General features: G+C 36.4%; 11 protein-coding genes across 11 annotated transcripts; 5 read left to right on the top strand and 6 right to left on the bottom strand.

Annotated features, from left to right (window-relative positions):
- Positions 1-48: 48 nt before the first annotated feature.
- On the bottom strand, positions 49-738 carry PCL5 (Pcl5p; the record flags this gene model as incomplete). The annotated part of the gene is made up of 1 exon (XM_448183.1): positions 49-738. The coding sequence occupies one exon, from the start codon at positions 736-738 to the stop codon at positions 49-51; it is 690 nt and encodes a 229-aa protein (XP_448183.1).
- Positions 739-1799: 1061 nt separating this feature from the next.
- Positions 1800-2648, bottom strand: HTD2 (hydroxyacyl-thioester dehydratase HTD2; the record flags this gene model as incomplete). The annotated part of the gene is made up of 1 exon (XM_448184.1): positions 1800-2648. One exon carries the CDS (start codon positions 2646-2648, stop codon positions 1800-1802), a length of 849 nt encoding a protein of 282 aa, XP_448184.1.
- A 423-nt stretch (positions 2649-3071) lies between these two features.
- Positions 3072-4466, bottom strand: SSF1 (rRNA-binding ribosome biosynthesis protein; the record flags this gene model as incomplete). Its single annotated transcript, XM_448185.1, has 1 exon — positions 3072-4466. The coding sequence occupies one exon, from the start codon at positions 4464-4466 to the stop codon at positions 3072-3074; it is 1395 nt and encodes a 464-aa protein (XP_448185.1).
- A 358-nt stretch (positions 4467-4824) lies between these two features.
- On the top strand, positions 4825-6306 carry RRP3 (RNA-dependent ATPase RRP3; the record flags this gene model as incomplete). Its single annotated transcript, XM_448186.1, has 1 exon — positions 4825-6306. One exon carries the CDS (start codon positions 4825-4827, stop codon positions 6304-6306), a length of 1482 nt encoding a protein of 493 aa, XP_448186.1.
- A 169-nt stretch (positions 6307-6475) lies between these two features.
- On the bottom strand, positions 6476-8311 carry TFB1 (TFIIH/NER complex subunit TFB1; the record flags this gene model as incomplete). The annotated part of the gene is made up of 1 exon (XM_448187.1): positions 6476-8311. The coding sequence occupies one exon, from the start codon at positions 8309-8311 to the stop codon at positions 6476-6478; it is 1836 nt and encodes a 611-aa protein (XP_448187.1).
- A 1491-nt stretch (positions 8312-9802) lies between these two features.
- On the top strand, positions 9803-11656 carry SUM1 (Sum1p; the record flags this gene model as incomplete). Its single annotated transcript, XM_448188.1, has 1 exon — positions 9803-11656. One exon carries the CDS (start codon positions 9803-9805, stop codon positions 11654-11656), a length of 1854 nt encoding a protein of 617 aa, XP_448188.1.
- A 1479-nt stretch (positions 11657-13135) lies between these two features.
- On the top strand, positions 13136-14383 carry GIC2 (Gic2p; the record flags this gene model as incomplete). Its single annotated transcript, XM_448189.1, has 1 exon — positions 13136-14383. The coding sequence occupies one exon, from the start codon at positions 13136-13138 to the stop codon at positions 14381-14383; it is 1248 nt and encodes a 415-aa protein (XP_448189.1).
- Positions 14384-14976: 593 nt separating this feature from the next.
- On the top strand, positions 14977-15738 carry GVI51_J10813 (Smr domain-containing protein; the record flags this gene model as incomplete). Its single annotated transcript, XM_448190.1, has 1 exon — positions 14977-15738. The coding sequence occupies one exon, from the start codon at positions 14977-14979 to the stop codon at positions 15736-15738; it is 762 nt and encodes a 253-aa protein (XP_448190.1).
- Positions 15739-16590: 852 nt separating this feature from the next.
- SRB7 (Srb7p) lies at positions 16591-17250 on the top strand (the record flags this gene model as incomplete). The annotated part of the gene is made up of 1 exon (XM_448191.1): positions 16591-17250. The coding sequence occupies one exon, from the start codon at positions 16591-16593 to the stop codon at positions 17248-17250; it is 660 nt and encodes a 219-aa protein (XP_448191.1).
- An 86-nt stretch (positions 17251-17336) lies between these two features.
- PMT7 (putative dolichyl-phosphate-mannose--protein mannosyltransferase) lies at positions 17337-19547 on the bottom strand (the record flags this gene model as incomplete). Its single annotated transcript, XM_448192.1, has 1 exon — positions 17337-19547. The coding sequence occupies one exon, from the start codon at positions 19545-19547 to the stop codon at positions 17337-17339; it is 2211 nt and encodes a 736-aa protein (XP_448192.1).
- Positions 19548-20110: 563 nt separating this feature from the next.
- On the bottom strand, positions 20111-22126 carry NOC3 (Noc3p; the record flags this gene model as incomplete). Its single annotated transcript, XM_448193.1, has 1 exon — positions 20111-22126. The coding sequence occupies one exon, from the start codon at positions 22124-22126 to the stop codon at positions 20111-20113; it is 2016 nt and encodes a 671-aa protein (XP_448193.1).
- Between the last annotated feature and the right edge of the window lie 305 nt (positions 22127-22431).

Raw genomic sequence — 22431 nt, forward strand, 5'->3', positions numbered from 1 at the left:
ACTTTATCTCAGAAGTAAGGAAACAAACAATTTAGGCATTTCAATACGTCAGACAGTTCTTATAATCTTTCTTGGGTTGATATCTCCGATAGTAACATCATCATCGAGCTCCATCTTTCTCTTTAGTGTAGCATTTGCAATGGAGGTCAAAGTGCATACAGAAGTGGTATGTCTTTGTTCATAGCCCGCTAGTTTAGAACCCCAACTAGTCATTGCCTCGTTAGTGACAGTGAGACCATAATTAAGTTGCTTAAGACACCAGCGTTCCATTATAGCAATGCTCCGTGTAGGTAAACCGCTAACTTGGGTCCACACTCTCATGGAGAAAGTGATATCATTAGAAAATTTATGTGCCAGGATAATGCATACTAACAGCAATCTCTTTCCACAGTACGCAAATTCTGGTACATTGATGGCGCCCTCATGAGACTTGATCAATTTATCAAAGTATATGGATGCCAACAATAAAATATCTCTGCTGATATGAGCTCTCTTGGTGACTTCTTTCAAAAAATTAGCAATAGATGTCTTGGAGTTATTTATTCTTTTATGCGATTTGCTGTGAACGCCAGCGACAACATCTGTGATAAAAGAAACAAAATCAGAAGACGATAACTGTGTATTAGCTTCACTACTGGTCCCATCTGATTTCAAACTTTGATACGGTGGAGTATGGTAGACATTGTTTGATAGAGTTTCGACAGGGACAAGTTCTCCTGAAGGTGTAACAAAAGCCATTCTATTTTAGATAATTTTCTTGATGAGTCTGTTATCCTATCGTAATTTTTTTTTTATCTTTTGTTTGATAAAAATAATTTCAGTATCGGGTGTGTATATTATTTGACAAATAGTAATGTATCAATGTTATATTATTTTCCTATCTCTATTATAAGCTTTTCGAAAGAACAAATAGACATGGAAAATGCATTAGATTTCTGAACAGTGTGGGGCTTCGAGACCCCTCTCTAATGGACAACACCAACCATCTTCTTGAATTCCAAATAATTTAATCCCGTAATATCAACAAAAAAATTCCTTAAAAAAACTATTCCCAATACTATCTTAAAAGAAATTATCCTTCTTATCCAAAGAAGAGTAATCTTTTATTGCAATAGGCTAAAAATATCAAAAGCTAAGCTTTTATTCTCAAAAACAAATAATGCAAATGAATAAGGTATTTGAACACACAACCAAAAGAGGTATGTGCTTTGACAAATGATCCTGTGTTCTCCTTATCTACATAAGAGAGCCGATTGACAAAATCTCCCATCGAGGCTCCCAGCCTTTATATATTGTTCCCTCAATCAAAAAATCCCTTTGTGTGGGTATGTTCATGAATCAGTCAGAGTCCCAACTTCCTTCACATTAGATAGAATTCCGGGATTATAGAAGCACCGACTTGCTTTTTTGGCTCTCTTCTAGAAGACAATTCTGACTCATCAGATCCCCAACCCTCAGAGAATCCCGTACGGATTCGGGATTCCATACCCATTTTCTCAATGGCAAAAAAAAGCCTTCCATTTTGCATAAAACTTATCAAAAGGAAAATAATGACGAATTCGCAGAGAAACCACGCAGATGAGATTGATATTCGCAAACATAAAAGAAAGAAACACTCATGTTCTGGTTAATACATGGCAATGAGGAAATGAGCAATTCCTTCTTATCGACATCCTACAGTTGAGCCACAGATCGCATCAAGGATCCGTAACTCTCATGAACTTGCGGTCCCATTATCTATGTATCTCAGTCAGTGCTTGGGCTTTATTTGGGGGGAGGGGGTGAAAAGAGAGGACTCATTAAGCTTCTAAGTGTTGATCAGGCATGATATCCCGGTGGGACTCTTTGATCTCCATCTTTGCGTAGAGTTTAGACTCATCGGCGAGCCACAGCGCTGTCGGTGATACTTTTATGGCTCTAAGGGGTGTGAATGGGTAGATAGGTGAAACTGTCTTGTACTTGATCCTAGTTATCAGGCTAGCAGAGTTGGGACACAGTAATCTTGCCATTATCTGGGTAATCAATGGGCCGGGAACCAGGATATCCTTGATCCCCTCCTGTGTACGACAATAGTCTCTATCCCAATGTATCCTGTGTGGGTTATTGGTCATTTGACAATACTTCACAATATCCAGGTCTGAGATGTTGATACCTGCAACGGCTTCATATTGTTTAGTTTCCTGTGCCATTTCCTCAAGCGCACTGAAACGGTCACCTATCCGATTTGTGTACTGCAACGTCCTGTCCTCTGTTATAGCTGTAACATCATTACTATCCCTGATTGTTCTTTGTAAAGAAACAAAACAACTATCTCCTATGGGCTTGATGAACTTGATCCGTTCGTGGCAACTGTACTCTTTACCAGGTACCAAAGGTTTATTATTTGTGATCTCACCGTTTGTCCATCTCCGAAGCCTGTACCGCTGTAAAGTAGATATTAGGGAGCTTGGTGACTGATAGCTGAAATAGCCATCGGGATCTAGATCTGAGTCAACGGGATTGAAATACAATAGATTGTCCGCCAATTGTATATTCTCTGTCATCTTAATATTGGTACGTACAGCATTTTTGAAAAGGTTATTAAATGCTTGGTTCTTTTCGAAGGAAATGATATCTTTATGAAGCCAATGAAGTGACTTCCACGACATAGTTGAAGTACTGTCAATTTGCTTCAGATATAGAGAAAGTGTTTTCAATTAACATTCACATAACTTTCTCATCTATTTCTGACGTTAAATGTAGTCATCGCTTTATAATCTCAGTTTTTCATACTGCAGAAATTTCAATTTGCGATCATAAACTTAAGACATCTTTGTAGATGTAGGAAAGAGAACAATTATTTAAAAATACTGATGTCAAAATAATGCAAATTATAATAATCGAATTCCTTTACAGAAAATGACTTCTCTATTATATAGATACTGCTCTTTTAAAAGCACTTATTGAAAGGTATTAAAATACGCGAACCACATCATCTTCTTTGATTATGCTGAGCCTTTCAATACAAACTAACGCTACAAATTGCTCATCATGGACTCGAATCACTATACCTTCTGCCCCCATGACTTGGCTTACTCAATGTCACTGTACAAATCACTGTCGATATCCTCAGGAACATCCTTATATTCGTTTTCAGATTCTGAGCTGGAAGAGTCCGACTCAGATTCTGATATGTCCTTTCCTTCTTCACTACCTTCCTCGGCAGCTGCTTTTCTTGCTGCCCTTCTTTCAAGTTTCCTTTGTCTCTTCGCTTCCTTATGTGCTTTCTTCTTCGCAATGTTCTCTTCTTGCTCCTTTCTTCTTTGCTCCTTTATTCTCATCTTCTCCTTATGCCTCTTTTCAAGTGCTCTGATCTCAGAATCAGTCTTCTGTACAAACTCATGATGTAGAACTTTACCTGAACATATTCCTTCTTCTAGTTTGACTAGTTTCAAAGTCAATCTTGGACCAATTTCTGTTAACCTCACAGCCTTCTTTCTTGGTGTACTAACTGGAGCTTGTTCTTGTTCGTTTTCGTCATCTTCTTCAAGAGGTATGTTTGAGCTCTCAAAGTCCTTCATGTCTTCATCACCATCGACATCTTTTGCTTCCTCAACTGTGTCATCCTCTTTATGCTTGACTGAACGCTTGACCTTTACAGATTCTGTGTCCATAACTTTCACAATAGAGTCTTCTTCAATCTCAGATTCAGATGTATATGCACCTATGTCATGGTCAAGAATCAAAGAGGAAATGTCCTCCTTCTTGTGTAAGTTCGGTACGGCCTTACTTAAATTGTTTTTAGCCTTGTACAGTTTCTTTAAATTTCTTGAAATATCTACCTCTCTAATATCGATGAAGTAATGACGCATGGAAATTTCACCAGTTTCTTTATCTTTGTTAATCATAAATACTCTTTTGATCGAGTTTATATGAATTCTAGAAGGGTTTAGTGGTGGGAAAATGTTTTGGAACATTGACACCACAATCTTATCCACATTAGCTCTCTCAACTTCTTTCTCATCATTCTCATCCTTGGGCTTGGTGGTAAATCCATTCAGAACTAATAATGGTGGGTTCATAACATCTTCCTTTGTGAGAGATTTTGGTCTTCTTAGATACTTCTTGATGTCTCTGCCGAGAGAATAGTCCATAACCTGGAAAGTGATAGTTGGACCCTTTGGTGTTCTAGCTATCTTCAATGATACATTACCAGTCTTCTCCGATTGCGTAAACATGAATAGATGGGATACACCCAATGGGCCACACATGACAACAAAATCCTTCAGCTTGTTAGACTTCCTCTCTTTCAATCTAATAGCAGTATGTGGTTGCATGATCTGACGGAAATCCTTCACCAACTGGTTCAAGGAATGGTTACCCAAAGAGGTCTGACCAACCCTGATCACCATTGACTTTGGAATACCTCTCTCCTCATCGGGCACAACTTGAACATGCGTTCTCTTCTTTTGTCTTCTCTTAGCCATATTAAACTGCTCTCACTGTTCTTAGGAACAAGATGTAAATACCTGAGATCCTATGCACACAACAACTTATATATATTGTCCAATTGCTATACTTCTTTGCCGGCTCATCGACTGTATTTTGCGATGAGCTCTGAATAAAAAAATTTTCAAAATTTTTGCAGTACTGAAATGGCTGATTCTTGTACGGTGCTTTCTTCAGATGAAAAAAATGAAAAAATAATCGATGGCCATAACATGCGATGAGCTTGATCAATATTAGTCCAATATTTTGGAATAGCCAACTTAACTATAACGTACTAGGGACACCTTAATAACACATTTGTAGGACTATTGTACTCACAATATAAGTAAAGAGAAAATGGCAGGCAAAGTTGGTAAAGTATCAAAGAAGAGCGATGATGTTAGTTCACTAGCTGCTAAAATTAGGGCTAGAGCCCTTGAGAATCAAAAGAAGATGCAAGCGGCTTCCAGAAAGGACTCTGAAAGCGATTCCAGCGATGAGGAAGTTGAGAGACCCGCCAAGAAACAAGCTAAGGATGAAAAAGTAGAAGAACCAGAGGAAGAGGTCACATTTGAATCATTTGCTCAATTGAACTTAGTACCTGAGTTGATTCAAGCATGCCAAAATTTGAATTTCACTAAGCCAACACCTATTCAGGCCAGAGCCATTCCACCGGCTTTGGCTGGTAGTGATGTTATTGGTTTGGCACAAACAGGTTCGGGTAAAACCGCAGCATTTGCTATTCCGATCTTAAACAAGTTATGGGAAGACCAGCAGCCATACTATGCATGTGTACTAGCACCTACAAGAGAACTGGCTCAACAGATCAAGGAAACTTTTGACTCATTAGGTTCTCTGATGGGTGTCAGAACCACATGTATTGTTGGTGGTATGAATATGATGGATCAAGCAAGAGATTTGATGCGTAAACCTCATATAATTATCGCTACACCTGGTAGATTAATGGATCATTTAGAGAACACTAAGGGATTCTCGCTGAAAAATTTGAAATTCTTAGTCATGGATGAAGCCGATAGATTGTTAGACATGGAATTTGGTCCAGTATTAGATAGAATTTTGAAGATCATACCTACAAAAGGTAGAACCACTTACCTATTCTCTGCGACAATGACTTCAAAGATTGATAAACTACAAAGGGCAAGTTTAACAAACCCAGTGAAATGTGCAGTCTCAAATAAATACCAAACTGTGGATACTTTGGTGCAAACGCTTATGGTTGTGCCTGGTGGCCTAAAGAACACTTTCTTGATATATCTATTAAACGAATTTATTGGTAAAACAGTTATTATTTTTACCAGAACAAAAGCCAATGCGGAAAGATTATCTGGGCTATGTAATCTACTAGAATTCAGTGCCACTGCCCTTCATGGTGACTTGAATCAAAATCAAAGAACTGGTGCCTTGGATTTGTTCAAGGCAGGCAAAAGATCAATATTAGTTGCTACGGATGTTGCTGCAAGAGGTTTAGATATTCCATCTGTCGATATTGTCATCAATTATGATATTCCAGTTGACTCTAAATCCTATATTCATAGAGTAGGTAGAACAGCAAGAGCTGGTAGATCTGGTAAATCCATTTCCTTAGTTTCACAATATGATTTAGAACTGATTCTGAGAATAGAAGAAGTGTTGGGAAAGAAGCTACCGAAGGAGAGTGTTGATAAAAACATTATTTTGACACTGAGGGATTCTGTAGATAAAGCTAATGGTGAAGTTGTTATGGAGATGAATAGAAGAAATAAGGAAAAGCAAGCTAGAGGGAAAGGTAGAAGAGGTAGAATGATGGCCAAAGAAAACATGGATAGAGAAGAAAAATAAAAAATTCGTTGAAGTATCTAATTATATAAAGTATTTCATTAACTTGCATGGTCGTTATTAAGTTATTTTTCTTTGTATGCAAATGCTGTATATTTCTTTTTAAAATATTAACAATATGAGTAGAAAATTGAAATCTAGTCAAGATTTCTGCTAGGAAAATGGATGTAACTCACAAACATGATTCATATTTACTAATTGCAAGTTCAATTGAATTCATGGTAGTTTTCAAGTAAGCTTCACAGAGGCTAGCTAGTTTTTCACCATCACCATCCTTAACGTCTTTCAAAAGCTCTTTCAACTTAGCGACACATTCCTTCAAGTGATTGTAAAGTTTACGAACACTATTGGCCTGTTTTTGATCACCACTTTGAAAATGAATATAAAAATGCTTTAAAAATTCACAACATGTTCCATGTAACATCCTACAACTTTCTAAAAGATCTGGGGGCATTTCTGAGGGTACATCAGTTTCGTTTATTTTATTTGTTGTGAACGTGGTCATATACGATGAATCCATATTATTGTGTTTTGCTTGTTTGGCATTAATTCGAACAGTTTTAATAACTTGTTGATTGATTGCATCTATAATAGTACCTTCTTTATCATCCTTACCAGATACAACATCAGTAAGATCAAGTTCTCGTTGTAAACCGATGTTAACCTCTTCAATCTGATTACGTACTATTGGATCAGTTATTTTTATATGCTCTGTAGTCCTGCCCTCTCCTTCATTACCATTAGATCTCTCTTTCGTTCCAATTTTCAAGTGAACTATTGAGTACTCAGCTTTGTATTCGTCGTTAAGATCATTAAGTTCTAACTCTTGTTCATTACCTTCTTGTTCCAACTCGGCACTGTTTGTGAGATTTGACCTAGAATACTCATTTTCTAAAGCAGTTGTCATCTTCTCACTTAATCTATTCATACTTCTTAAGATGTCCAAAGTACCGTCATTATTACCATTCATATCCATACCAGGCTGCATAGTAAAATCAGGTTTGTTACCTCTCTTTACTGGATCATCTTGGGTATTCCCTCCTAAGTCAATAAACTTTGATACAGGATGGAACAGGCGTTCATCATCCTTTCTATCAAATTCGATATCAAGACTCAGATACCTATCTATGATAACGTCACCTCTGTCATTAGCCATAATTTTTTCACCTCTCAGCTTTCTGAACAATTTAGATGAGAAGAACCTAGCCCAAAATTCGGATTCTTTGAAATTTTTAGGAACATTGTCAAGATAAGCTTTTTTGACAATAGGATAATTCTGAAATATACTTATAATCTTATCTCTGGAAAGATTCACATTAACTTGATTTTCTGACGATGCAACAGGTTTGATAACCGAGAGGACATTATAAGGTCCGATTTTCTGTGAAGTAGATAATGCAAAGGCACGCAACATCGGTATTCTTGTGCTCCAAAATTCTTCTGGTGGAAGATTAGAGTTTATTACAGTTTCTTGGAATGTTTTCATTAGTTGTTTATTGGATGTGAGTAATGATTGTTGTAATTTCAAGTTTTTCATTAAGTTGTCATAAGACAAGGAATCGTCCAATTTAGAAGTATTGATCAATTCTTGTTGTTGTGATTGTTGTGACTCTTTTGAGACAGCATTGCTGTCCCCACTAACAGCTTGCTTCTGTTCATGTATTTCGGTGTCCTTATAACGAGAAATTATCGCTTGTAGTGTAATCTTTATGTTGTCCATCACACTACGATTATTGAAAGAAAACATATGGGCGGCAGGCTTTGGTGACACCATCTCACCATCATTGTTCTTTACTTTCTTGGACTCATCAACTTTCTCGATCAGCCTCAACATAAGTTTCTCCGAAGTTGCAGGCGTTGCTTGCAATTTATCTACAACATCTAGAACAATCATATGCGTCTTATCACCATCTGTTGACCTCCATAACAGTTCTGCTGGTGATACATCTTCGTTGATGGTCAGTATACCATTGACCTTCTTATAACTGGCAGCACCGCTATGAGACATATCAGGAGTATCCTTTGATCTCTAGACCTTAGCTTGCAATGTGGTATCCCAATCAGCACCAGCCACAATTTCCTAATATATACAGATTTTATGTAATATTTGTAAGGTATACCTCCGATTGAACCAATTATTGCTTATAATTGATGGGGGAACTCCATTGCTCTTCGCAGTTAACTTTTGTCAGTTTTCCAGGATTTGAAAGTAGCAGGGTAAATATGCGTAGCACTCTCTCCATAATATTTACCCGGCTTTATATTAGTTGCTTCTCTTTAGTGAGGGAGGGCTCTAATATGAATGCGCTATTTCTTTACTTTAATTATAATTTAATTGTTCCTATAAGTCCATTAGAATCAATACAGGAAGACCTTATATATCACAATTCATAGCAGCAGCGATTGCTAAAATATCGCAAGGGTACCAGATTCTATATTTCACGACGCTTACTGTAATTGTTATTGATAAATATAAGAGAGCATTATTTCGGTGACTATAGTAGTGTTAAAGAAATAAAATTATGAACTACCACTATCGGGTTCATTAAACAAGTGTATATACAAGTTACTTATTTTTCAGTACTTAGCTAGTATATTAAAAAAATTCTCTTCATCAAAATATAATTATTGAAAGGTGGGGATAACTAGTAATGATGAAATATCGGTACGTTAGCTGTGTGCGAATAGCCAGATGATTTCTACATTGGCAAGCAGTGTAGTGTATGATTGTACAAGGTGAAAGGAAAAATAGTGGTTGGTTCAAGTGTAGGAAATGATGAAAGTAAGAAATGAGGGATTGTACGAAGACGAAGTCGTGGTCCGGAGCCAAATTTCACAGAAAAAGTTTGCTAATCAACAGCTGGATGAGAATTTAGGAAGAAAAAAAATAATAAAATAAAAATAATATTATAATAATAAAAGGTAGAATAAATATATAATTTAGTTGACCAAAGTTTTAATTAAAATAGCAAGAAATTGAGTGGAGGCTGAATAGTATTTGGGATTCTGGTTATCATTTTTTTACCAGCTGTTAAAATCTGAGTAAAGCAATCTTTAGTCAAAAACAATAAAGCACAATAAAAGAACTGATCAAAGTCAATTATTATTGAGAGAATTGATTTTACCAGCCAGTCATTTTTTAAGTCAGGAATCTTTCGTCAACATATTATTTTTTTTTATTAAATTAACTTACCTTATTTTCCATTCGAATTTATCAAAACAATCGGATATTTTAATTTGAAGTTTGTATTATAGCCCTGAGCAAACTCAGTATCAGTATTGCAGAGAACAAAAATCAAATATACTTTAGCCAAAATAGACCGGTGTAGGTGATAAGGTGCATTTTATTTACGCGTTATAAACAGCAATCACAGAATAGTCAAAAGGCATATTCGAAGCAGGCAATACTTGTATTACACCCTTGATAATCGAATTACCTCGGTTATATCGAGATATTGAAAAAAAAAAAAGAGCTTAGAAACAATTATATAAACCAGCTATGACGACTGATTACAATTCTCTTCGCCAGGAGATTGATTCTGTCAGTGAGAAGGTAGCTGAATTGGAGTCAAAGGTCAAAAAGAATGATGTTGACACAACAACTTCAATAGAAGATATGCTGGTTGCGATTAAAACAATAGCGTATAACCAAACTGTGTTAGAAAGCAAATTTGAAGATATATTAAAAAATCAAATGAACACAGATGTATTAGTAAACACTATTAGCTCTAGACTTGATAGAATAGCGAAAATTATACCGACGGCCGGCAATAACGGTACTAGATCATCAACAAGTTCGACTAGTACGTACACAAATTCAAATAGCTCTGGGGTGCAAACACGAGCTTCCAGCTCTAGGCGAGTCTCTACATCTAACTCAGCTACAGTAACAAATAACCAAGCACCCGCAGTACCCGTGAAAAGAGGCCCAGGTAGACCCAGAAAGGACGGAACCTATGGCGGTGTTAGTAAAACTGCATCTTCTGCAAACTCTTCTGCTTCTAACTCAAATACCAGTAATCTCACAGCTTTGAAGAAGACACCAAATGAGGCCGAATTGCCTTTAGGAGGCAGGACAAGACTTCCTAATAATGTACCTCAGGTGTCTAAATCCAAGAGATATTTTGTAAATCCAACAGATTCTCCCCCACAGAAAACTACAGCTACAACACATAATAGACCTGGGAGACCACCTACCAAGACTGAGGCCAAAACAGTGGCACCTGGCGAGAATCCGCCAGTGAAACGTAAAAGAGGTAGACCACCAAAAAAGAGACCAGCTGTCGCTATTGCTGCTGCTGCAAGAAAAGAATCAAAATCAGAACTTGGCAGTCAAATCAAAACAGAGAATAAGGAAACCAATGGAAGAAGCATATCAGACAAATCATTATCTAGTAGTGCAAATGAATCTGCGGACAGTATTATCACAAGGTTCAGAAGGAAAAGAAGATATGAACAGGATGATGACAACGAAGAAGAAAAATCGAGCAAAATAAAAAGGGAAGACGAAGATGTAGACGAAGAAGAAGATGAGGTTGATGTCGAAGTCGAAGATGAGGATGTCAGTGTTATTGAAAACGATGATAATAGCACTGAGGAAAATGAAGATGGCGACAGTCAGATAACGGACAATTTATATAGTAAAGAAGACCTTGATAAGAGAATAAAAGCATTCAAGTTTGGAAAGAAAGGTCCATTTTGGATGGGTTCCAGAATGACGCGTTTGGAACGGATTGAATTTCTGAAAAACAGTACACGGTGGAACTCCCACACTGAAGGTACGAGGAAAGCGCTAGCGATGGCATTAGAGTTAGAATCGAATGCCGACGACGATAATATTTCTCTAAGCGAAAAGATGTTAGAGCTGGTTGACAAGTATGAAAATGAGAACGATGATGATTATCACAGGAATATTAACCGCGATGTAAACGTTGACTCTGATGATACTACTAGCTATGAGAATACATCTGATAGGCTGGTTAGAGCTGCACAACAAGTTACTGATAATCTAGCAGCCAGATTTTCTAAAACGAACGCATCTAATACAGAAATCAAAGAGGTAAAAAAGGATCTGCCCCGAGATGACAACTCCAATAAAGGAATCGCTATGAATCCTGTACATGAAGATGCATCCAATAATACACCAACGCATGGCTTGCCTAGTCACTCAAATGATGAAGGACCAAAGGTGCCTATAATATCAAAGGACCTATCGCAAGGACCAAATAATATGGCACAGTTAACAGATCAGAATAACCAGCCCGCTGGTGTAGATACTATAAATGAGAAAAAGGACAAATCCGATGCGGATGCTAATAACGTCATATCAAATCATTTAGCAACAAGTACATAGAACAACTCGTATATATAAGAGTCTCAATACTTAAATTGCAATAGTTGAAAGTAAATCCCTATATTGTGCGGACATTGATGTAAGACTTTATTTACTTGATTAGGAAAAGTAAGTAGATCAAACCCTCTTTACACACCTAGTTTGGAGTGGTATTAGAGATACAGTTTGTATACCCCCCCCTCTCTTAGAAAGCCACTATCCATTGATTATGTATAGCATACAAACTACCTTCGGCTTTTATGATCAAATTAAAAGATCCTTGCACCTGAAAGTGAGGTGATTGGTAAGAAATAAATCGGACCCGCTGTATATACGCAACGTCGCTAAACTTTCTCGGAGCCATAAATATGCGAGTTAAATTTCTTTTCTAAACTGCACTACCATATCGTTATAACGGTTGCTTCATCCCCACTTCACATACAAACAGACGGGGGTACATTCGTTGTGTTTGAAGATCTTGTAATTTACTCAATTGGGTAATAAGAGCCAGTTAATGACCCTTTCTCCACCCATTGAGAGATTCCATTACTATTCTACATTCGGTAATTCGAAACTTCGGCAACCAACGCGAAAAAGTTAAGTGATTTACATAATCGTCTTTTTTATTCTTCCACTCTGCAGTAGTTTCTTAGTGCATGTAGGAAAAGGACCATTCCCAGGCAGTATTCTCCCGCAGATCCATCCGCAGAATCTTCTGTATCCTACGGGCAAACACTCCCCAGCCGGGTAGCAAAGCATTTGCCCACAATTTTCGCGATTTGCAGCTTTTTCCTTCGCATCCGTTACTGCGTAGCTGCGCGAACGTTTCTTACTTGATCTCTGTCAAATTCCTGCAGAAAGGTTACTGTGAAAGCCAGATCAAAAGAGCCATTTTATTACCTATTCTGGTAAAATACATGCTAATTGAAAGATTGTACACCAAAAGACACACATAAAATTTCATGATCCCAGCTTACTACGCACACACAGAGAGTATTAGCTTTGGTCTTACGTGCTGCACCAATGGCTTTCGCCGTGTTTATCTCTGGATCAGAATTGTGAAAACTAAGTAGTAGTTTGAAACTATTATTGCAAGATGCGAAAAGGAGAGAGCAATGGAGATATAGGCTTGGTGCCTGCTGCAACCGACGCCATAAATGTCTTCGCTAATGTCCCAATTGTCCTTTGATCCAAACTTTAAAAATACTCTCGTAAGGGTCCTCTATAAATCTCTTTTAACTGCAAGTTTGCTATATGCATTTGCTCTTATTTTTTTTATTGAAAACTTATATATATATGAACATGGAACAGTTCATTTGCTGTCTCTGTTACTAGGCGATTTCATCTCAAATTTCCAATTGAACACTTGATATACATTTTTTTTTAAATTTCATATCATTTCCAATTGTCTCTGTTTTAATTCTAAGCTTCACAATATTGTGAATTACTACAACGGCAATCTATAGACAGCAATAACTAATCAAGCTGAAATACCCGAACATGGCGTCCATTCAGGGAAACCAAATGTTGCCTCAGATCAAATCAATCTGGATTGATGAGGATCAAGAAGCTGAAAAGTTGTACGGTATGGCTGGTCAAACCTTGTTGCTCGACGAGTCTGACATGGAAAGCGACAATGAGGAGTTTGATGTTACTGTGCTAAACAGTGACAAACCTGTATTGAATCACAAAAAAAAAATTATGCTGCCACCTTTGGTGCCAAGATCGCCAACATACCACCGTTATAACAAAATAGCTAGCCCAGATGCCGGTAAGAAAGATAAGAAATTCTTCAGAAGCCTGTTCAAGTCTAATGGCTCTAAAAATAAAGGGTCTAATGGTGATAAAGCGATGAAGATATCGACGCCTTTTGATTTCCATCACATTTCCCACGCTTCTTTCAACAGAAATCAAAGTACTGATCTTCCAAACTTGGAAGATATTGAAAACTACTACGGAAGTGAGCAACTTAGCCAGTTAGCTGCTTCAAGAGCTACTGGCTTGAACAAAGCCTTTGTGACAAAATCAACTGCTACTAAAGCTCCAAGCAATTTCAGCTCTTTGACTAAGAGTCAAGGGTATGGGAACTTAGCACTAAAGAAAGACAGAGTCGTGTCTAGTAGTTCCATATCATTAGCCCGTTCGGGTTCAGTAGCGTCATCAAATCTGTCAAATAACAATAGCTTGATGAAAAATGGTAGAGTTGTTTCAAGCTCCACAATTGCCACTTCATTATTTGACTATGAAGACCATCTATCTCCTAATCATTCGGTAGGTATGAAACCAACATTTGCTAGTCACACAACTCCAAATTTCGAAAATAAGGAGAACAGAGATTCTGGAAATAGTGAGCTATCGATCAATTTCTTGAAGAGTTATAGCTTTCCAACATTGTTAGAAGAAGAGGAAGAAGATGCAGCGTTCGAAGTGAACAAGGCATCTGAAGACAAATTGGTTGGAAATGTTCTTGAATCTCTAATGGATTCCTGTGACAGTCTAGAATCAAAAAATGATTCTCAAACTGTTCATCACGACATTGATGAACTTGAATCTGGAATTAAAAGACTTTCCTTTGAGAACACACCAAAAAAGATATTAACTAGAAGAAACTCTGATACACAAGTCTTCAAGAATTTTGGCGAATCTCCGCTGATCCATCACTCTCCTAAAAATATGAAATCTGCTGATGATCTCCTCACTATGTTGGATAATCAAATAAACCAAGCCTATTCTGAAGATTACTTCTGAGGCTCTCACTAGACAAGTTCATTTTTTAATGATATATTTCAAACTCCGCATCTTATTCGCATTACATTCGTTCACGATCTTATGGTACATTTTACTTTGACATTACTATAGAACTTATTGTCAAATACAAAACATCCTCTTTGATATTTTGTTCACACTCATTTATTGGTTAAATCTACACAAACATAGTTGTATTATAGTTTTATTTTCTTCATATATTATATTCCACCCAAAGTCATTCGTTAGTATTTTTTTTATTAATAGCCAAAAAATTTTATATTTGCCTAGATTTATTCAAAAATATAAATATATTACCTGATTTGTGTGATATTTGCATTAAAGTTTTAAATAATATTGAATGAGATGCATTGCTATTTTGAGCGATCATCGGCCTAATAAACATCTGATTTGGAAAAAATTAAAGCTCAGTCAGAGTTTTAAAAAGTAAATACTCATCGCCCGGCAATAATACATTTTGCAAATAAGGAGGAAGATTAAGGTAATCATTATTCTGTACCTTAGTTCTCCTACAATTATTTTGTGATACTATTAAGCCCAAAATATAGGAACAAATTTTATAATAAGAATTCACAATGGATACAGATGTTCTAAGAAGAAATAACGGTGCGGACTACAATCACTCAATTGATCCTGAGTATCAGAGACTACGTGCAGCTGCCGATGACGCCATAAAGAGCAGGCAGAAACTGTCAGCGGAATCTCAAAAAGCATACAAGAGTGGGGACAAGGCTAAGGCCCATCAGTTGAGTGAAGAAGCCAAAAAGAAAGCTGCATTAGCCGATACATTGAATCTACAAGCAGCAGAGTATGTGTTTGTGCAAAATAACGCTGATTCCTCTAGTAATGAGATTGATTTGCATGGGCTTTATGTTAAGGAAGCCATGTGGATATTGAAGAAGAGAATGGCATTTGCTGCTGATAAGGGAGAACTGGAATTACGAATTATCACTGGTAAAGGTAATCATTCTCAAAACCATATATCTAAGATTAAGGAAGAAACAATAGAGTTATGCCAGAGCTTGGGCCTAAACTACCATGTAAACTCAAAGAATACAGGTGTGGTCATAGTTGAAGTTGATAAAAATAAAATTCCAACAGACTGGGTTAATCCTGAGAGCACGGTATCTGAGCCCAAACCTTCTGCAAAGATTAATTCTCATACACAATACCAACAGTCCCAGAATGCTGGTTATCAACCTCAACAAGGTCCTACGTACCAACAGGGTCCGTCCTACCAGCAACAACCTCAACAACAGTCACAAACTTCTGCTGGTGGTATCGCTGCATTGGTTGCTGGATTATTATGTTTGTGTCTTAACAATGATCGGAAATGATCTATTGAATTGCGAAGCTCTATTATCTCAAATTGACCATTAAATAAACAACTGAAAGTGTGGAGAAGGAATTGATTATGCTGATTAATTTTGCATACTAGAGGATGTGTTATCAAAAAGAAAATCACAAATTCTTGTTGTATATAAACCCAAAACATCAGCGTTCTTAGTGAATAAATTCCATCTAAATGAAGCGAACAAACTAAGGAGTTGATGTTAAATCATTGACCAAATTGTAATACTAAAATGTGATAGGCAGTGATTTTTTCAGCACTCAATTTTATTATATTATAGATGTATCTTGAAAGTTAATCACTCAAACTAGTCATAGCTATGATATGTAGGTGATCTTTATTGTATTTGAAATTAATTGTTCAATACGTAAATGGTTTTATATTATTGAAATATTCATTTATTTCATAATCTAAACGAGTCTGCAAAATGCTAAAATGTCATAAATCTGCCTTAAAAAAATAAGAATAAAAGCATATACTATGGAGCAATTTTTGGTCCAATATTAACTGGCTTTTGTGATACGAGCAAACTGTTGAGATCTAATGGTTCTCATTCAAAGTTGTATAGTTTGTTATATTGAATCATCGAAACATCAACAGCCACGGTTCTTTAACTATGAAACTGATACTTAGAAAATTGAAAGAATAAGGTCAATAAGAATACAACTAGTAGCAAGGCCATCATATTTGAGATTTGTCATACCTCAAGCTACTGTAAATATAATAGGCTATATTACTCGACTGTGGTCATTGACTTTTTATTAGCCACAAGCTAGTTCTTAAGCGGAGGTAATTGTGAACTCGCGATATTTGAATTTGATTAATTGCAGTTGTACAGATGACGGATAGATTGACGCAATTGCAAAGATGTTTAGATCAAGTGATGGAGCAGTTTTGTGCTACTCTTAATTTTATTGATAAGAGGCATGATTTTGAACCTTTCAATGATAAGGAGCCGAAGATGACAGACAAGCACGCTAGTGTAGCAACACCCGAAGAATTCAGCAATGGTATAGATGAACTTTCAACGGACATAATCGTGAAGATAAGACAAATAACGACCCTCATTGACTCGTTACCTGGTGTTGGTGTTTCTGCCGAAGAGCAACTACATAAGATAGATAGTCTGCAGAAAAAACTGGTGGATATAGAAGATGAAAAGATACATGCAATTAAAAAGAAAGACGATCTGCTCAAGCAAGTTGATGACTTGATCACAGTATTTGTAGGAGGAATAGCTGACTCAAGAAGAGGAACTAGTTTAGCTCCAGAAAATGTACAGGAAGATAACGACATCAAACAGGAAGCAGAAGTACCGACCAGCTCTGAAGCTATCGAACAAAAAATTGCAAATGAGAAAATTGAATCAAAAATTGAAGGAGAATACAATGATAATATAAATGAAGACTCCGATAGCAAGAGTGCAGATTCAGAGCTATTTATGGACAAAGATGATGCTGATAATATTAGTGAATCCATTTCGCCAGGTAAAATATGATGCAGATTTAAAAGTTATTTCATATACTATGTGGGAAATATATCTTTACTTGTATTATAGTTTTAGGTAATGGTTATAGATTAAATTCAGATAGCCAAAGCGATATAGATAGGCAACAGGCTGAACCACATTTTGTTAGATTTCGTTAAAGTATCGAAGATGGTAATGACAAATAACAAGTTGAACAGCAGACTAGGCAAATACAAGACGATATCCAAGTTTTGATGAGGAGTTCTAGTAAAAATGTAGTAATGAGTAATCCAACCCAAAAAGCACTCTAAAAGGAAATCATCACTCATCATTCTCTGTAGCATCCATTCATCACTGATTTTACCAAGTAAGCGTTTGTGGACCATTAAAGATGGCGTGTCAAAAGAAAGTGGATTCCAAGATATTAACAGGTTAGTTATCTCGAATAGCACGTATAGGACTAGAACTATAATGGAGACGATATAAACTGAACTTGGCTTCTTTGTAATTAATGAAACCGGTCTCCAAGTGGCCCATTTCTCTGGTGGCACTCTATTTTGAAATTTCTGCAAGTTATATTGCATGTCGATTTCGTCATCTTCTTCTCTCCGACCTTTTAGGAATTGGCTGTTTCTTATGTAGTAATTAAATTTATAGTTTGTCTTGAGCATGGAGGGTATTAATTTGAATACTTCTTTGAGCTTGTCATGTATTGTTAAAGGGGCTCTAGATGCGGTGTCATTGGTTTGATCAACTACAGACTCAAACATAAAATAAGTTAATTTCTTCGTTGGCGTTGTGTTGCATGTCAGCTCCTGTCTATGAAATTCGGGCTTAAAACTACTCATCGAATCCCAATCATCTGGCAAATCGGTATCATGCGATAAAAGCATACACCCATGACCATCATTTCTTAATGTAAATACTGAGTTGGTATTTATCAGAGCATTGATATTTTCAGATGGAGGAAGTCCCATTTTATTGAAAGGTATTGCCTTACCAATGACATACTTCTGATCGATTAACCAGGTTTCATCCGCATCACCTGAAAAATTGGCACTACCTGTCAAAGATACCTCGCTATTATATTCTTGATCAGACATCGGTGGCCTAGAAGATGATGCCCTAAGCAATTTACCGGTGACAACATTCCTCAGTCGTATTCTACTTCCACTTCTGACCTCTTTATTGTTTTGAGCTTCTGTGCTCGGTTCAATTATCCAGTTATTTAGTTCGGAATCTTCAAATTGTGACAAAAATGCTATCTGTTCAAAGGAACCCGACATATAATTAACATTCGGTAACGTACTCAAATACCCACCTAAAGATTCCACATGTCTAATGCGAACTGTACTCTTTTTGAAAATAATTTCATCTGAATTATAATTATCAAAAGTAGGGACTAGTTTTTTGTATTCTATAGGCATGAAACTTCTGACATGGTAATTGCTATTGTCATATAGGTATATCATGGAATAATCTTGTAGCAAGTAAGAACAAGTTAGAACCCCAAAAGGTATGAAGGTCATGCTAATTAGTAATAGCTTGAAAAGTCCAAAAAAGTTCTTTAGATATTTGAAATTCTTCACATCTGGTAAAATATTCTGCCATAAATGGTATACCACTATTAAAACAAAGAATAGCCAAGACATGGTAGAACCAAGATATTTAGTTCCCACTAAAATGATTGCTGGGATAGAAACAAACAACATCCTGGAACAAGTTATCTTATTTTGGACATTATACTTATAAGATTCCCACAAGAAGAACAATGTCATAATAGATGCCAGTTGTATGTTGTCGGTAAGGTTTGATATGGCAGACTCCTGCACAATATCTAACGACATGTAGATTGAGAGCACTGAGACAGAGATTAATTTGTTGATATTCAATTTTCTAGTGATAAAGTATAACATAGTTAATGTCCAACAAGAACAAAGGAAAGACAATACCCTCAATTGAAAAAGCAGCCTATTCTTGCACAAAACTAGCGTCAGCAGTTGTATAATAAACGGATGAATATTTGGAATAAATGCTCTCTTATCCATTTGATCTATTAGAGATTCGGCTAGTAAGCCTTCAGATATTTCGTTTAGAAACGAATCGCTGTTCAGATATTCTTCGATTAAAGGCTGACACATTGCCGCAAATTGTGCTGGGATGACTAAAGCCCCAATAATTTTGTCAGTGTAACATATCTTTGTATTAATAATACCATGCTGTTTATATGCATCAATTGGGACAAACGGTATACCTTGAGGCCCTTTGATCAACACACTCGATGCAGTTTCACCGGGCTGGGCATCTTGTCTTTTTGCTTCAGGCATTACTGATAGCAAGTATAAGTAAAATAAAAATTCAAAAGCCAGTAGTTCGTCAAATAAATATAGGAATTGATGCAATGGAAAGTTGAGATATCCAAACTTTTCGTTTAAATAATTGTAAAGCAGAATAGATTGCTTCTCTGCAATTGTTGCAACCTTAAACCAAAATGATAAGTCTGAATCACCGATGATTAATTGCCCACACTGCAGCTGCTATTTAAATTGCACTGTCACGGGTAAGAATTAATTTAACCTACTGATTTATTTAAGGTAGGATGTTCAATTATCTGTTCACAGTCAACAGACTATTGCTATACCGCATTTGCTGGTGTACACTATTGAAGCATGTAGTATATCAGCTTGTACGTAATATTTCGCGTGTCAATTTACGTATATGTGAAGACAGTCTTGTGGGTGTTCTTACCTCTGTTATATGCCAATATATCATCCGTCGAGGCAGTTAGTTAAAACACTCCATTAAAGCAATGTTTTTATATGTTTTCAGTTTTATATTAATTAATAGAAAATGCTAGTATACTCTTACCTGGATAATGTATATGTACGGTCTATTTATTCGAGTCTTTTGATCTTGTTGAAAGAGCTCTAATGCCCTTCACCACAGTTGGGCAGTAATGCTTTTGCAATACCGCATTTTCCCATAGCATGGCCGCTGTTGGGTTACTTTGGGCAATTGCGTCTGTAAATAAATCAAACTTACCATTTAGCACCCTGTCTTCTGTGGAGTATAAACTGGCTATTTCTGGGAACCTTGTCATCAGTTTTTCGATGAATTTTAGTAGTGCAATGGAAGATTTCTCTGGAGTTTGCAATATACAGCCGTATATTCTTTTTGTAAATGCACATGCTCTTTCTCTTGTTCCAGATTTCGATCTGAAAAAAATGTGATTCAAAGCTTTCAGTAATAATTCCGCTTTGGTGGACACGTTGACTGATGGCTTAATTATCTCATTCTCTAGAGGGTCGGCCAGTCTCAATGATTTGTAGGAGTATTCAATGTCAGCATCCAGTGCTATATAAGGTAAAACATAATATAGCGCATCCACAAAGGATGATAAGTCAACCGAAAACTTCATAGTGTTGTGATTAGATACCAGTGAGAAAGCACTGACTATACATAAGAGAATCTTTCTCACTTCTTCAGATGATAATGAATCGAATTTAGACGTTAAAATGATTTCTTTCATAACGGCTAGGAAATCACCCAGTAGATCAAAATTGACCTGACTACCAAATTTAGTTAAACCTTCTAATGATGCACCAATCAGTTTTGGGTTATCTGACTTCAAGAAATTCAGATATAACGATAGCATCAGTTGCAAAATCTCACCTTGATTTCTTTCTCTCTCTTCTGCAGAGACAGTTTGTTCAGCTTTTTCCATTTCTTGCTCGATTTGTTTCATCTCCTTTCTCGCTTTCCTTTGTTTCTTGGAAAGATGTACTCTATCTTTCTTCTTCATTTTTATTCTAACTGGTTCATTCTCTGATTTGGTATTAGGGTCATAATCATGTAGGACATCTAACGACAAAAACATATTGATAACTGACTCCTCAACATTATAATTTCTGGTTTTTATAACTTTGGATAGCAGTCTCATAAATTCAGCAGAAACATTACCTTCTGTGTCGTCATTAAACAAGCCTTCGATTGTCTTAATTATATTTAAGGATTCTGGATCAGCTTGCAAATTTGGTTTACAAATTCTTCTAACCAAAATAGTGAACAGTTCTGTTCTATAATTGAAATGAGAACCAGTAGTGGCTAATTCATTTGCTGCTCTTACAGCCTGTCTTCCAATGTTAACCTTAATAGGATCAGCATTATTAGGAACTTTAGCCAATTCTTTCAAGGTGTCCAAATATAGTTTATAGTTGTGCACTAAACCTTGTTCAAAGGTTCTAAGTCTTGCTACTTCTTTTGAAACTTTTTCTTTTTTTTCTAGATCGGTTAATGGTCTGATCCTATAACCTGGAATGACACTCTTGAACACCGGAACAAGCGCCAGCATTGAAAATATACATGTATTTGGATTTTTTGATGTAGTCATTTTGACTAATCTTGTCAATGCTGCTGGATATTCCTCTGGTTCATTCATTAGTTTGTCTACAAGGTCGGCAATTTCTTCTTGCAATTGAATAATCTTTTCTTCTGTATCAGGTTCATCTTCTTTTTCCACCTCCGATTGGGAATCCTTATCTTTTTCTGCGTTTTTGTTGTTTTCTTCTTCACTATCTTCATCCTCAGATTCATTTGTTTGAGTTACTTTTTTTCTATTCTTAGCAATTAATTGTCTTTCTACTTTACCATTGATTTTGATAGGTAGACCTTCAACCATTTCTTCGCCATCATTTCTTAGTTTTCTTGGCTGTAGTTCATACGACTGTTCCTCATCATCCCATGATTGTTTGGCCTTCTTGTTTCTTCTACCCTCATCAGCTTGGTATTCTTCCTCTACATTATCCAGATTATTGAAACTACCGGGTTGGAGTAAGGAGTCTTGTTCGAGCTGTCTCTTCTTGTTTCTCTCTTCAATGAGTTTAAGCGATTTACTTTTTCGAGCCATAGTGTGTTGCTATTATTGAATATAAGCTTTGATGTAATTATTTTATAGCAGGTAGTTATGTTATTAACAAACTAGTTTAACAGCTTTAACACTTTGTCAATGATTAATCTCTGCAACAACTTTTGCGATGAGCTCATCTCATCGCTGAAATTTTTCAAAATTGAAAATTTTCAAAAGTCTGTGCAATTATCATTCAGAAGCCTTCGCACAAAACAGATTGACATATTAAGAAAATAATAACAATGTGCATAAGCATAAAAGTAAAAGATGTAACGTCAAGGAGGAGTATTTTTAGTATTGAGTAG

This window comes from Nakaseomyces glabratus, chromosome J, assembly GCF_010111755.1.
Source record: "Nakaseomyces glabratus chromosome J, complete sequence".
NCBI classification, from domain to species: domain Eukaryota; kingdom Fungi; phylum Ascomycota; class Saccharomycetes; order Saccharomycetales; family Saccharomycetaceae; genus Nakaseomyces; species Nakaseomyces glabratus.